Source organism: Balaenoptera physalus (genome assembly GCF_965194825.1).
Source record: "Balaenoptera physalus genome assembly, chromosome: 11".
In the NCBI taxonomy this organism is placed as follows: domain Eukaryota; kingdom Metazoa; phylum Chordata; class Mammalia; order Artiodactyla; family Balaenopteridae; genus Balaenoptera; species Balaenoptera physalus.
This window is the reverse complement of record NC_138896.1, coordinates 21,330,247-21,345,076: the sequence shown is the minus strand read 5'-3', so window position 1 is coordinate 21,345,076 and position 14,830 is coordinate 21,330,247. Positions and strand designations below refer to the sequence as shown.

The 14,830-nt window shown below is 44.9% G+C and overlaps 2 protein-coding genes and 1 long non-coding RNA gene across 7 annotated transcripts in view; 1 reads left to right on the top strand and 2 right to left on the bottom strand.

Annotated features, from left to right (window-relative positions):
* The window catches only part of BTN1A1 (butyrophilin subfamily 1 member A1), a 32,751-nt gene extending 21,188 nt beyond the window's left edge, over positions 1-11,563 (bottom strand). The window contains exon 1 of the mRNA XM_082414767.1: positions 11,461-11,563. The gene's annotated coding sequence lies outside the window, so the exon portion shown is untranslated. The remainder of the gene's footprint in view (positions 1-11,460) is intronic.
* The window catches only part of LOC309638611, a 51,860-nt gene that overhangs the window by 31,933 nt on the left and 5,097 nt on the right, over positions 1-14,830 (top strand). The window contains exon 2 of the long non-coding RNA XR_014251217.1: positions 12,347-12,452. This is a non-coding gene — a long non-coding RNA (uncharacterized lncRNA). The remainder of the gene's footprint in view (positions 1-12,346; positions 12,453-14,830) is intronic.
* Positions 1,206-14,727, bottom strand: LOC309638608 (butyrophilin subfamily 2 member A2-like). 5 transcript variants are annotated; one of them, XM_082414762.1, is made up of 8 exons: positions 13,153-14,727; positions 12,559-12,673; positions 11,461-11,808; positions 6,494-6,775; positions 4,857-5,078; positions 4,424-4,444; positions 4,303-4,329; positions 1,206-2,816 (listed from the first exon to the last, which is right to left on the bottom strand). In XM_082414762.1, exons 2-8 carry the CDS (start codon positions 12,641-12,643, stop codon positions 2,194-2,196), a joined length of 1,608 nt encoding a protein of 535 aa, XP_082270888.1. In that variant the 5' UTR covers positions 12,644-12,673; positions 13,153-14,727; the 3' UTR covers positions 1,206-2,193. The 5 variants fall into 5 exon arrangements, with proteins under 5 accessions (XP_082270888.1, XP_082270890.1, XP_082270889.1 ...); XM_082414764.1 differs by lacking the exon at positions 12,559-12,673; XM_082414763.1 differs by lacking the exon at positions 13,153-14,727 and having other exon boundaries at positions 12,381-13,053.

Here is a 14,830-nt window from a genome sequence, read left to right as displayed (position 1 = left end):
TTTCTTAGTCCTCAAGTCTCAGAAAAACCATCACTTCTTCCAGGAAGCCCTCCTTAACTTTGCCATCTAAAGTGGTCGCCCTCAGCCCCCACCCATTCCTCTCCATAATATCACCCTGTTTATTTCCTTCGTGGCACAACAGACTGTACATGGTCGACACATTAAAGGTGATAAATTTGTTGAGAGTGAATGAATAAGTAAAGATATGAAAGAAGACAGTAAAGGATAGGAGCCGAGTTTTATACTATTTACATATTTTATACAGTGACTAGCAGAGCATTGGGTTCATGCTTAGTTTCAATAAATACTTAAAACATTTGAAATTTATGTTTATAAGGCACCTGAAAGATGAGGCATGATTTATCAAAAAAAAAAAAGTATGAATGAAAACTCTATTTTCCTTGAACAAAAAAAAAAAAATCGCTTTAACTTACTAGACCTCACTATTTCACTGTGAAATGGGGATCAATATATTTGCTATGAGAAAGCAAGGATACTGCATAAGTGAAAGTGTTTTGTAACCTATAATAAAAGATATGCAAACCCACTCAAAGCCTTATTTTACAGAATATCAAAACACCGAAAAGCTGTAACTTGCCTAAGATTAATATAGGCAGTTATTAGTAGTACTTGTTTCCTGACTCGCAGTCTGGTGCTTTTAGTTAAAACTGTTCAAATATTATTATAGCAACAATACCAAAAATAAAAACAACACACACACATACACATTAATAAGCCAGTCTTCCATCTCAACAAATCACCTATTTCAATGTTCCTGATTTTTTCCAGAATGTCTCCATTTGAAACTGCAGTAAAACAATTTTGAACTTCTGAAATACCTTTTAAAGTTTTCAGCCAAGTTTTACAATTGGATGGCTGAATTATGTAAAGTCCAAAATACTGCCATTTATGTCATCATTTTAGATGACTGACTCAATTCCAGGATCCTCTATCCTGGTTCTCAAAAGATGTTTTGCAGATTTCTGGGTGGTCCCTGTAATACTTGCAAGGAGTCTACAAGATTAATATTATTCCATAATAATGATACTAAGATATTATTTTTCATTTTTGCTCTCACTCTCTCACTAGTGTACAGTTACATTCTTTAGAGCCTACATGACCTGTGATATCCCAGTACTGAATACAGAGGCAGATGTGAGGATCTAGCCACCTTCAAGAAGCCAGACATTAGATTTGCAAAAACGTTAAAGAATACCACACTTCTCAATAAACTTTATTTTGCATTGGGAACAACAGACAGTTATTTTTCATGAAATGTTTTTTTATATTAACCTATAATTGGCTTGTTGCTATTTTTAATATAAATTAATAAATAAATACATTTTAAACATTTCTCAGTTCCAATCTCTAATGCCACAAATATTGATAGATATATAACCCAAATGAGCAAAAGCTCTCTAGAGTCCTAAGTCATTTTTAAGTGTCTAAAGGCATCCTGAGGCCAAAAAGCTGGAAAGCACTGCTCTCCCCACTGAACCTGAACCTTGAGATCCACTTGGTCCGATGCTTACCTGCTCAGCTGGGACCTTAAACCTTAGGCCACTCTCAATAACTAAGTACTGACACCTTTTATTGTAGGGACACCTGAGCCAGGCCATGTCCAGAAGTATCCTCGTCCTTCATCCTTCCTCATCCGGATCTAGGCCTGGGGAGCTTTACTGTATGCCCTGGAAATCTTGGGGGTGGGTTGGAAATGGCCCATCAGCTCCTGGGACCCCTTAGCTGTAATGGTGGGGCTTAACCACATCCATAGCCTCGGCCCACCTCTCAGGTCTCACTTCCTCTATCTCTGACTTCCACCTGTGGTTCCCGTTCCCTTCTTACATCCTAGTGCGTCCTCACCCCAAATCCACAGTATCTGGTGTCAACTCCAGTCTCAGGCTGAATGTGTCACTCTGATGTTAAAGCAACCGGTTTTCTGCCTGTCACTTTCTCACACTTCTTGGTTGGGAGCCATGTGGCAGCACTCGTGTTCCTGAGACTGGCCCCTGCCCCATCGTTACGTGCAAATGAGTTACTAAAGCAACAGCCTAATGAGGGAGAGATGGGGCTGGGGCTTGAGGAGGTGTCCAGGGGACCTCTGGAGGAGATTCTCTTCTGTGACCAGAAGGAAGGAGGGTGGTTTTCCTCCAGGGGGTGCTGTGCTGTGGCAGTAGAGGTGGCCTGGGTTCTCTACTTGGCTCTGAGACCGGGGAATTGGTCCTGGAGGCTGTGGTGGGTCTCTGCCCTGTGAAGGACCAGGCCGCCCTCAGGCACCGTGACCCCCTGGGCCCCTGTAAACGCTGGACAGATAAAGAGGGGGCTGTCATCAGACCCCAGCCTGAAGAAGGGCCTCAGGGGCCCAGAGAAGGGCGAACGGGGACACGTGTAGATGTGCGACCTGTCCCTCATGTTATAGAAGGACACATCTCCAGCTTCGTAGTCCAGGAAGATGCCCACCCGGCGAAGGCGCTCTTTCAGGGGGAGAATCTTCTCCGGGGAGGACAGGGCGCGGTACTGGTTCTCAAACATCTCCAGGGTCCAGAAGCCATTCTGAGGAACCAGTAGGGCCTCCCCTTTCCTCTCAACACTGTCTCTACAAACGCCCACAGCCCAAACCATGACGTTTTCGACCTCCACCTCCCAGTAATGTCTCCCTGAGGAGTAGTTCTCTAGGCCCAGGACACAAGGCTGACAGTCAAATCTCTCCGGGTTGTCAGGCATGCTCTGCCTGGAGGGACCCCGTCTCACACCTCTCCGGTCCTCTGACAGGAAGAGCTCGGGATGAGCGGTGTCCGGGTCCAGGACCACATCAGCTGCAGAGGAAGTCTCAGGTTTAGGCCTGGGATCTCAGGAGATTGTGAGATTCCTGGTCCCCAGAGAGATCCCAGAAAGCTGGTGGGAGATTCCCCCATGTAACCGCCTTTTCCGTGAAGGCCCCTCGATCCCAGATCCCATGCAGCTCACAGAGAAAATTCCTGAGGCTGCACTTCTATCTCTTAAGTGGCAGGAGCGCTGCCTCAGGTCGAGGAGAACTGGGGCTCTAAGAAATATAGAAAGTTCAGCAAATGAGCTGAAATTAATGGCTCCTGCTTTCTCTCAATGTTCTCAGATCTGCCCTCTTTTCTATTCAAAATATATGATCTCTGGGACTCTCTTTAGTTAAAAAGTTTCCCACATGGCTTAAACCAGCAAAGAGGACCTATCCCCTCCCCCTCCCCCAATTAAGCCATTAAGGCCAATTTTTCCCTACACAGATAAGGGCGATAAAGTGTCCCTACACTGGTCCTCTGTGTTCTACCAGTTTAACCAGGTGACAACTGATTTAAATGACTAATAAGCGCACCCTTCAAAGGGTAAAAAAGAAGGATAATGTCCCCCAAAGTCTACCTGCCATACTTGCCTGAGAGGTGAGTATGGCAAAAGGTAGTTTTGCTTTAATAACATTGGTGTGACATCTACAGCTATGACCTCTCTGGATATAAGAAATGCCTCAGACCCCCGACGTTCTGCAGCCCTCTCCCATCTGCAGTTACTATTACTTAGTCAGTCTACATCTAACACAAAATCATTGTTAAAATGATTTTCTTCTTTCTCCAAGTTGTTATGTCTGATGGTGATAATTTTGAAATTCGAAAGAGGAAAGGTCCAAGTGCCGTGGGATCTAGTAAAGCCTGCATTCTTTGATGCTTGTGAGCAGAAAGTGACAAATCATAAAACTCAAAGTGCTCACTAGGACCAGGCAATTGGACCCCGTGTTCTCCCACCTGCCCAGGTCCTCTCCGTTGGCAGGCTATACACAGAGTTATCAGCATTCTCTTGGAGCAGGAAGGCATTTCTGGTCCCTATTTGTACACCCCTCAGCCAGGCCTGGGAAGCTTATTGCTTTTCCCACACGTGGCTCTTCCACTGTGCAGTCTATACCATCTCCCAGGTTATAAATAGCTAAGCCAGTATTGTCTTCTTTCAAATTAATCCAGGATCCAAAGAGCAACAGCTACTAAAAGGTAACCTTTCGGGACGTCTATTATGTATGGTAGACCTTTGGTAATCATGGATGAAATTATTCTAAAAAAGAAAGGATGGTGGGAAGTAAGCTATAGAGTTGGTTAAGAGCTGCGGGGCTTCCCTGACAGCAGAGGTAGGCTCCAGCATTGGGTGGGATACTGCTAGTGAACCGACCCCAGGCTCCTGCTCCCCCTAGCCAGCCTTGGGTCTCCTTGTTCATCTCCTCTAATGTGTCCTGTTGGCTGCCTGGTGGGGAGAAAGCTCGGGATCTGAGGGAATGTCAGAGGCGCTCACCCGCATGTAAGAGGCTTCTTCTCCATCCTGCAATGGGACAGGCAGAGAGGTGAGCTTCAGGAGATAATGCAGGGCAGAATGCAAATCATGCAGGGAGTAGTTCAGGAAATGCTCAACTTACGCAGTTCTTCATGAAGTTGCTCTGAAAAAGAAACAGAAACAAATGAATGTCCTCAAGAGAAGAACTAAGAGAATTTGAGTTTGTCTTAAATGATGATGGCTGGTCTTCTATTTGAATACCACTGTCCCCCTCCCCCGCTGCCTTGGGAATTGTCAAGATACCAGAAATAATATATGATCAGGTGGCTGGGTATTATCAGTACTTATTTGGGTTTGCTCTTGTCCAACAATATAGGGCTGTACGTAGCCAGGTGAATGGATGCAACATTTGCAGAATGGAAGAAAGTGAGGTCTGAGGGATTCATTACTAGGACATGAGGAGTTCTAAGCCCTTGCCACTGCCTTTATTCATGTCCTCTCTCTCTTTCCCAGGCTCTTAGCTGCCCGAGCTGTGTCCTTTTGTATGACAGTGAACTGTCTTCCTACTCTTTTACCTTTTATTTGACGTTCTTTCTCTTTTTCCACACGTTCTTTCCCCAGTTCCTTACGTGCAATTTCTTTCTCTTCATTTTCAACCTCTATTTGCATGGACAGAATCTTTTTTTCCATTTGGAGTTTCTTGATGAGACAGATGCCCCCAGCGATGAGGAGGAGCAGAGAAGGCAGGATGACAGTCAGGGCCACCATCCAGGGAGATGTGCTGGGAATAAAGGATTCTGAAAAGGGAGCCCAAAAGTCCCATTTAGTGAGAAAAAGGAGCCCTGGGATTAGAGCCCTTCTGGGTGCAGATCTGAAGAGCGCCTCTCCTGCACCCCCTGGCCCCCACCAGCTCACTGCTCTGTCAGCTTCTGTCTCAGGAACCCCAGCTAGGGAAGGAGACTTTGGCTCTGCACTGGCTCGCTCCACAGTGATTGCCAGGGTTGGGGCCCCAGCAGCCAAAAAAGCAGTAACATCTGAAGTCACCATGGGTAAGACCAGGGTGACTAAAAGCTAACCAGCCATACGGCCACCACATGGTATAAGCCACCATCCCTTCTTGCCTAGAATATTGCCATGCCTTCTCCCTGCTTCTGTCCATATCCTCTGCGGTCTGTCCTCGGCACAGTGGCCTAAGTGAGATCATGTTATTTCTCTGCTCAAAACCCTGCAATGTTTCCTATCTCACTCAGACTAACAGCCAAAGTCCATTTGTGGCCTACACTGCCTCATATGATCCGGATCCATTGTCTCTCTGAATTCATCTCCTCCAACTCTCCCTGCCCTCAATCCATTCCAGTCACACCTGTGTCTTGGGGGGGGGGGGTCTTTGAAACTGCCAGATATGCTCCTGCCTCAGCCCTTTGCACATGCTGTCCCTGCTACCTGGCTTGCTCAGTCCTCAAACATCTGCATGGCTCACTCCTCACTTCCTCAACTGCCATCTTTTCCGTGAAGCTTTCCCCGATCGCCCTATTTACAATTATAACTGCCTTATGCCCCTGATACTCCCTATCCCCCACTCACTAATTTTTTTCTAGGGTACTTATCACCAACTGATATAATCCACAGTTTAATTAATTATTTCACTCCTTGTTTTAATTCATGATTTCATTTATTGCCTTCTGCTGTTCTAGAATGTGAGCCCCATGAGGGCAGGTATCTTCATGTATTTTGTTCACTGATTCACCTTCGGTTTCTAGAACAGTGTCTTGAACATATGAGATGCTTGTTCAGTATTTAATGAATTTATGAATGTCTACAGACAGAGAATTTCTCCAGCTCTGTCCCTTGGGAAATCTCTTGGGCAGGAAGGGAGGGCTTCAGCAGATACTGCCTGCCCATACCACTGTCCATTGATTTACGATTGTTCTAAATGTTTGAAAATTGCTGCAGGATAAGGACCATAACAGAGGAAAACAAAACTATCAGATTTACCCTCAGAGAAGAGGCTTCCTACTCCTGTGTTTTGAGACGATTTGATTTTCCTCTTGTGACAAGGGGAGAGGCCTCAGCTCAGCTGTAGCCTCTAGCTCTTCAGGGCCCAGGACCCTTCCACTCCACGCCCCTACTCCCCATCCCCATGCTGGGCTCCAGTCTGTCTGCTGAGGATCCCGCCTCCATGAGATGAGCCTCCAGAGAGCAGGGAACTAACCTGGAATGAAAATCACAGTTTGCTTCTCCTGGTTGAGCAGGGTGTTGTTGACAGAGCAGGACACGTTCCTCACAGACTGGTCCCTGATGATCACAGCCATGGTGACCATGAAGAGGCCATCTGCGTTCGTAGTGTAAGCCTCCTCCAGGGGGGGCATGATCTCACCATAAGGGTCCCTCCACATGGCACGGGGCTCTGGATACCACCCTATAGATGTGCATTCCAGCCGGATGCCTCCATCCTCGTGGCCCTTCATTTCAATAACGGGCTTAGAACCCAGGCCTGGGGAGAGAGACCAGCTAAAGAGGTAATGGTGTCTTAGCCGAAGTGTCTTAGCAGATCAGCTCTTAGTGATGAGAGCCAAGGGATGCGGGGAGAGAGCAAGAGGCTGGTGTCCGGAGAAACTGATTACGCACATTCCATGCACTCCCTTCTATGAAGGGAGAAAGGAAGGAAGGAAAGGAAGGAGGGATGGAGGAAGGAAGGAAGGAGACAGTAAGGAGGAAAGGAAGGAAGAAAACCTTGATGTTGGAGAACACTAGGAGACCAAGATGTCAAAAAAATTGTGAGATCTCTAAGTGGGGAAAGGATTACATTGTACTTTTCTTTGTGCTCCACCTACGGACCCCATCACAGGAGCAAGCATTTATCTGCCTCCTAATAAATGTTGGTTGATTGATTCATTCAGCTAGAGATTTTAATTTTCTCACTTCCGGGTGGGTGTGTCCACACTGACCAGAAAGAAGCAGGCTTTCACTTTCTGCCCTGAGAGGACTTCTCAGTAGCTCTGGCTTCCTGAAGTTCTAGGTCAATACAATAAGGACAGAAACCTGCTAGGCTGGCAGAATCTTAAGAAACTTTTTGACTTCAAGGCACTGACCCTCTTCTCCTGGTTTAGGACTTCACATCGCCACAGCTATCTGATAATCATAAGCAGCTGTTGGTTTTTAGGAAAATTGACAGAGCCAGTGTGCAAAGCCAACTCTTACCCCAATTCAGAGATGTTTACCTTCCAGTCAATTGGGCTCAGTCAATTAGGCAATTTTCTTACAGTCCCTTGACAACATTCTCCTATTAGATCTGGATGCTCCTGGGATCCTTAAGATAAAAACATCACCTCCTTAATGTCAGCAGATCATCGTCAAAAGTCTTAAGAATCCAGACTCTTCCTAACTTATTCTATCTTTCAGAGAATCCTCAATAAAAGAGAATACTGGGTATGAGAGAGCTGCAAATGCATGGTCCTGGGAGACTTCTGCCCCTTTAGCCAGGTATCCAGCAATCATCCAAACTTCTTTTAAGGAGTTCCTTTGTTAAGCCTATCCAACAAATTATACCAAAGACAAAATTAAAGCAGTCACTTAAGTCTTACTGCTTCTTGCTCAATTTGATCTTTTCAAGATGGAAAATAAAAAAACAACTAGTTGCATATTGAAAGGCTCACACAGAAACTTTGAAGTGGGATAAGATTCAAAAGAACTTGGCAAGATGGAAAGAAATCCTACAAAATGTTCCAGGGGGGGTTCGATAAGGGGAAGCAGGAGACAATAGACTTAAGGACAAAACCAGCCAGCCAATTAACCAAACCGGAAAACAGTAAACAAACAAACAAGCAAACAATTGTACACCAACTCACTTCAGAGTGGGGCAGGTCAGGGTCACGTTTACAGGGGAAGAATGGAAAATTCCTGCCACATACAAACACATGGTGGTCAGCTCTGTAGTGCTGCTGTGAACAGAATCAGGACACAAGGGTGGAGAAACCCTTCTTCCATGATATTCTATATTAATCAGATACAAAACTGCCCTTCTGAGTAACGAAGATGGGATCTCCTGCCAGTTATGTTGGAGGCCCACTGGGAAGGTCGCACTGTCCACAAACCTCCATTGGTCTGGTGGACTGAAATGCCATTGATTTATGTGTGTCTTAAAGGCATTTCCATTCTTCAAACATTTCTTTTAAAGTATAATACTCTGACACCGGAAGTGAGGTCATTCCTTGAAGCCAATAAACTTGTAGAAATCCCCATTTAAATGCCATTTCTATCCTGAAGCCTGGCCAAATTCTCACTCACTTTCTCTGTGGGACCAGTAGGCTTAGTATATAATTTATATGTCAGTCACTCTCATGACAACTAGTATTTGAGGAAAGGGAAAGAAGGCAAACTTAATATTTATCAAGAAATGAGATGTCCATATATGCTGTAGTTTCCTGGGCAGTCCTTGTTGATTCCACTTGTCCCTGTGCAATTATTGACAGTGCCTCCTCTCACTCTCAAAAGTGTACAGTTTGAGTGATAAACTATATGGTCCCCTATCAGGAGCCCACATGCCCTGTGTTGTGCTAGATGGGATTTCACACTGGATGCCCTCAGCAGCCCTAGACGTGCATGGCTCACTTCCTCACTTCATTCTGGTTTTGTTCAATTGCCATCTTCTCCGTGAAGCTTTTCCTGACCATTCTATTTCTAATTACCTTACCTCCATGCCTCCTAGAACTTTCCATCTCTTCCCTGCTTTATTTTTTTCTATAGTACTCATTGCCATCTGATATAAAATCCACTTTAATTATTTCATGTATTGCTCTGTGCACCCTCCAGAATGTCAGTTCCACGAGGGTAGGGATCTTCATGTATTTTGTTCACTGATTTATCCTCAGTTTCTAAAACAGTGACTTGAACATAAGAGACGCTTGTTAAGTATTTGTGGAATGAGTTTATGAATGTCCGCAATGAGGGGTGCCCAAAGGTAGATTTTTCCACTCTGATTTTGATATCAGCAATTCATCTTTTTCAGTCCTTCATTTTCTAACTACTTATTAAGTACCTGCTAGGTGCCAAGCAATTTGCTAGATGCTGGAGACATAGCTGTGAATAATTTCTGGTCCTGATTGGTTTTGACTGTGATGTGGACTATAACGCTTTAAAAGAATGTCTAGTAACAAAAACCTGAAAGAGTACTTTTTAGTGCTGTTGATCCAGGATCCAAAGAGCAACAGCTACTAAAAGGTAACCTTTTAGTTAAAAATATTTAGAAAAAAAAATTAGAAAAAAAAATTATAGAAAAAAAAATTTTAGAAAAAATAATTTTAGAAAAAAAAATTAGAAAAACTAATTTTAGAAAAAAAAAATTTTCAGTTCACCTGGGCCCATGGTTAGGCTTGTACTTCCCTCTCCTGTATAGTTAGGCATAACCACGTGACTTGCTTTGGTCAATGAAATGTGAGTATAAATAACATGTAGCACCCCCCAGGCAGAAGCTTTACAAACCAGTGAGTAATTTGCCGGGCTCTCTTTCCCTCTGCTCAGGTGAACCACAAAGCTCCAGGCAGATCTGTATGAAGTAGAGCCCCACCAGACTCATGAAGGATATACTTCATGTGTTAGAAATAGACCTTTGTTGATTTAATGTATTAAGATTTGAGGGCTGCTTGTGACCAGAGCATAACCTTGACAATCCTGACTAATGCATACTTCAAAGATGATTAAAAGCATGGACTGGTAAGAGGCTCATGGAGAAAGGTTAAAAAAAAGCAGATCTCAGGCTTAGAATAGAGATAGCTCAGGCACAATGTGATGACCACTTACAGCTTTATGGAGCAGATTCATTTAATCCTTCAATAATATTTGTTGAGCACCTGTTATGCTCCAGGTTCTGTTCTAAAGATGTGGATACAGCAGGAGCAAAATAGAAAACAATCCCTTATGAAATCTACATTCTAGTGGAAGAGCCATAATAATCTGGATAAATAAGTAAAATGCATATACGTAAGAAGGTGATAGGTGCTAAGGAAAAAAGTAGGGAAGGAGGGTAAAAAGGGTCAAGGATGGTGTTTGATCCTCACAGTCATGGAAAATAACTTACGAAAAAGAAAAAAATAGATTGAAATCACATGTGAAAAACTTCTCTTTGGACTTAATGAAAAAGGTACGGAGCATCATATATGATTGGCGAGAGTGTATATTGGTACAAACACTTTGGAGAACAAATGTGTAGTTACTTATTAAGGATGTATATTTCTCATTATACAGCCTGTCTCTTCCTAGGAACCTGTCTAAGTTGGGAATTTTGAGAAGCGGCATGTTGTGGACTGAACTGTGCCCCCGCAAAATTCATATGTTGAAGCCCTAACCTCCAGTCCCTTAGAATGTGCGTGTATTTGGAGAGAGGGCCTTTAAAGAGGTAATTAAGTTAGAGGCTTTTAGGGTGGGCCCTAATCCAATCTGACTGGTGTCCTTATAAGAAGAGGAGATTAGGACACACAGAGAAAGACACCAGGAACATGGACCCACAGAGGAAAGGCCACATGAAGACACAGAGAAAAGACCATGTGAGGACCCAGTGAGAAGGTGGCCGTCTGCAGGCCTAGGAGAGAGGCCTCAGAAGAAACCAAACCTGCTGACAGCTTGATCTTGGACTTCCAGCCTCCAGAACTGGAGAAAATATATTTCTGTTGTTTAAGCCACCCAGTCTGTGGTTCTTTTGTTATGGCAGCCCTAGCAAACTAACACGGTCAGTAGAAGGCAGTGTTCTAGTTCTTGACATGAGTAGTGGTTACATGGGTTATAGTTCATAATAATTCAGTAATCTGTACATTAATGTTCTATGAGTTTTTCTGTATGAGTATAATACTTCACAATAAAGATGTCTAATTCTAAAACATGTTACTGAGGAAGATGCTTAGAGATCTCTCACAAGTAGGCATAAGAATAATTTGTAGGGATTAAGCATTTGTCCCTACTCAAGGTGACAGCTGAGTTCCGTGTGTACGTCTCAAGAGTCGATGCCCACTGTTTAGCAGAGCAAACCCACTCACTGGGTCCTTGAGCAGGGAAAAGCCACCCTCCCTGTTTAAAGGGGATTCTAGGCAAAAATCTGCTCGCCTGCAGGGGGTCTGAGGTGAGGAGAAAAACTTTCCCTAAGAGTCAGTCTGTGAAAAAGCGACGGAACAAAACGAAAGGACGTACCTGCCACCATCAGGTGCATGATGGCCTCGTCGTAGGATCTGCCTTCCTGGAAATAACAGCGGTAGATGCCGTTTTCGCGGGCTGTGACGTTGTGTATGATCAGCCCCACGCTCCCTTTGCTGATGGCTTCGCTCACAAAGGTTGTTCTTCCCCGGTACTCCTCCATCTGCTCCTCTGTTCTCTCTCGCTGGCCCTTGTACACGAACACTGCAGGGGAGAACTGCGTCCGGAACCACCGCACCTCCATGCCCTCAGCGTTTTTCTCAGGTGACAGGTGGCAGTGTAATTTGGTGTCTTCTCCCACCATGGCCAGGATTGGATCAGCTGGTCCCAGGACAGTAAATTGGACTGTTCAACAAAGCGGTAGAGTCAGACAAGGGCACCAGCCATCAACTCTCTAAGGTGGGAAAAGAAGTGGATATGCCAGGGCACAGACATGTTCTTTCTAAGGGGCTTCCTGGGCTCAGGATTCTGGGGGCCAAGAGATGTGGCTGGTCGATAGTAACAGACACCTAGAAGGGGTAGGAGGGGTGTCTATTGAGGATGCTAATGCTTCTTGAACAACACATTGAGAAGCATACCCTGATACCCCCCCATGGACCCTGAGCTTACAGAGATCTTTTTCTATTTCCCAAACCAGCACAGTGCCTGGAGTATACTATAAACTTGAGCTGTCCAATATGATAGCCATTAGCTAGTCCCAACTGGAGTGTGCTGTAAATGTACAATACACACAATTTTGAAAATTTAGAAAAAAAATGTTAAATATCTCACTGTTAATATTTTACATTAATTAAAAGTTTAAATAATAATATTTTGGTTATGTGGAGTAAAATAGATTATGAAAAGTTGTTTTATCTGTTTCTTTTTACTTTTTTAAACGTAGCTACTAAGAATTTTAAGTTATATATGCAGCTCGCCTTTGTGGCTCTCACTGGATTGCTAATGGAGCGCGCTGGGAGCCGTTCGAAGACCGTATGCAGAACGAAAAGGTGAGCGAACACAACTGCAGCCCTTCTTTACCCTTCCTCTTTGCAGACTGAAGTGCTGATTTTCCTTTCTGAGAAGTTGATAGGAGTTAGTGGCATGCACCCCTACCTGAGACCGCTGCAAACAAGCTGAGGAGGTGGAAGAAGAGAAGGGAGCCTGGCAGGGAGAAATGCAGAGAAGCAACTGGCTCCATAAGCACCCACGAGAGGCAGGGACGGGAAGCCTAGAGAGACGTGGAGAATCAGCCAGGGAGACTCGGCACTACAGTTCTGATCTAGGTCAAAGTTTCCTGTAACCCGTGTTGGTTATCATCAGCGCCCCAACTGCTGTCTTGGGCAGCCCCCTTCCTTTCCCGGTTCAGGTATTTCCCGATAGATGGCTTCATTAAACATTCCATGGAATAAGCCAACAATGCAACGATCGGGAAAACAGTTTTCCGCCCTCCTCGGCTCACTTCTCCGGCCAGAGTTGAGTTTCTTCAGATGTCACTTGATATTCTTCTAAACCCATCCTCCCTCCCTTCCCTTCCTCCTCGCCGCGAATCTGGCTCGGCCCCAAGTCAAGCCAGGGGTGGAGAGCCTCCCTCCCCTCACCCCCGCCCCCGGAAGCATCCCCTACCCGGGACCCCGCCTGTTCCTCCCGCCTACTGCCCCCCACTCCCCGCCCCACCCCGAGCGGTAGCGCGTCCCCTCCGTTTCTTACCTTCTAGAATTAACTTCCGCGTTTTCTTTTCTCCTCTGACGCTCAAATGATGATTTTCCGGTTGTCCGTCTTCCCCCTAAACCCGCCCATGGGCACAGGCACAACCAGACCAAACCTTCCCGAAAGCGGAGAAGGAACTTCGCCTCCTGTTAGTCACGGCCTGGGGGCTGCGGTCCCTGGGACCCGGTCCACTCGGGGACCACAAAGTCACAAGATCTCCAATGAATGATTTAGAGCAGGCCGTGGGTCAGCCAGCCAATGGCATCCCTGAACCTGCTTTCTCACCAGTTACTGGGTAGAATACACAGAAACAGCTTAGGACTTAAAAACGCACAGCTGCACGGAGCCTTTAAAAAACTTTCCGTTTTCTTTCTTCAGAAGCGAGATACTTTCCATTTTTTTATTGAAAAGCCTTGAGATTCCCCGAGGATTTTGGCGTTGCTGCTAATCACCAGGAGAGGCCTGCCGTGTGTAGAAGTGTGTGTGTGTGTGTGTGTGTGTGTGTGTGTGTGTGTGTGTGTGTGTAGTGTTTGGGGTTGGGGGTGTGATGATGTAAGCATAAGCATATCTCACAGTTTCACATGTTTCTTAGTCTTGGGTGGGATGGAGCCCAGTTGCCCACATGATAACCAACTGATTAATGTACCCTTTATGTAATTTTTCTCTCAGTTAGCTTTTCTCTTTTTATTTATTTTCGAACTTGAGTTTCCTGGGATCAGTTCTCAAGTAGACAACGTGACTCCGAGTCCTTGACTCAGAGTCAGCTTTTGGGGAACCCAAAGTAAGAGATGGATTTGGTAGAAAGTTCACCAGACATCATCAACAGTGAGAATTATCTTTTCTGCAAAAGGACACTCTGACATGTATACCTGGGTTTAGTAAGTGAACGAAGGGCTACAGATAAAAATTTCCAAACCGAGTCACTCATTGAGATTCACGGGAATCTCCAATCATGGAGGCCCTTAGTGTATACAGGACGGAGGCCTCCTCCAGAGTGAGTGAGGCTGTGACTACGTGTGCTAGCCTGAAGAGTTCACACCAGAATCTTTACAACCTGTGTTTATGACACATTACATGGCAAAAGAGACCTTATTAAGGTTATGGATCTTAACGTAGAGAGATTATCCTGGATTCATAGGAAGATTATCCTGGATTATCTGGTTGGACATATCTAATTACATAAATTCTTAAAAGTGGAAAAAGGCAGGAGAGTCAAAGAGATTCAGTGGAAGAAGAACCAGGGTGGATTCAAAGACCGAGAGGGATTCAATCTGCCATTACTGCTTTGAAGCTGGAGGAAGAGGACCACGAGCTGAGGAACGTGGCAGCCTCCAGAAACTGGCAGTAGCCCTCAGCTGACAGCCAGCAGGAAATGACAGACTCAGTCCTACAACTGCAAGAAACTAAATTCTGCCAACAATCCAAATGAGCAAGGAAACAGATTCTTCCCGAGAGCCTCCAGAAAGGAATGCAGCCTGCAGACACCTTGATTTTAGCCCACTGAGACCCATGTTGGGCTTCTGACCTACAAAACTGTGAGATAACAAATTTATTTTGTTTTAGGTCACAAAATGTATGGTAATTTATTATGGCAGCAATAGAAAACTAATACAATAAGGACTTTGTGAAAATGTTGCCGTGAGGTAAATTGTGAAACTGTGGTGAGTAAACTGTAGGG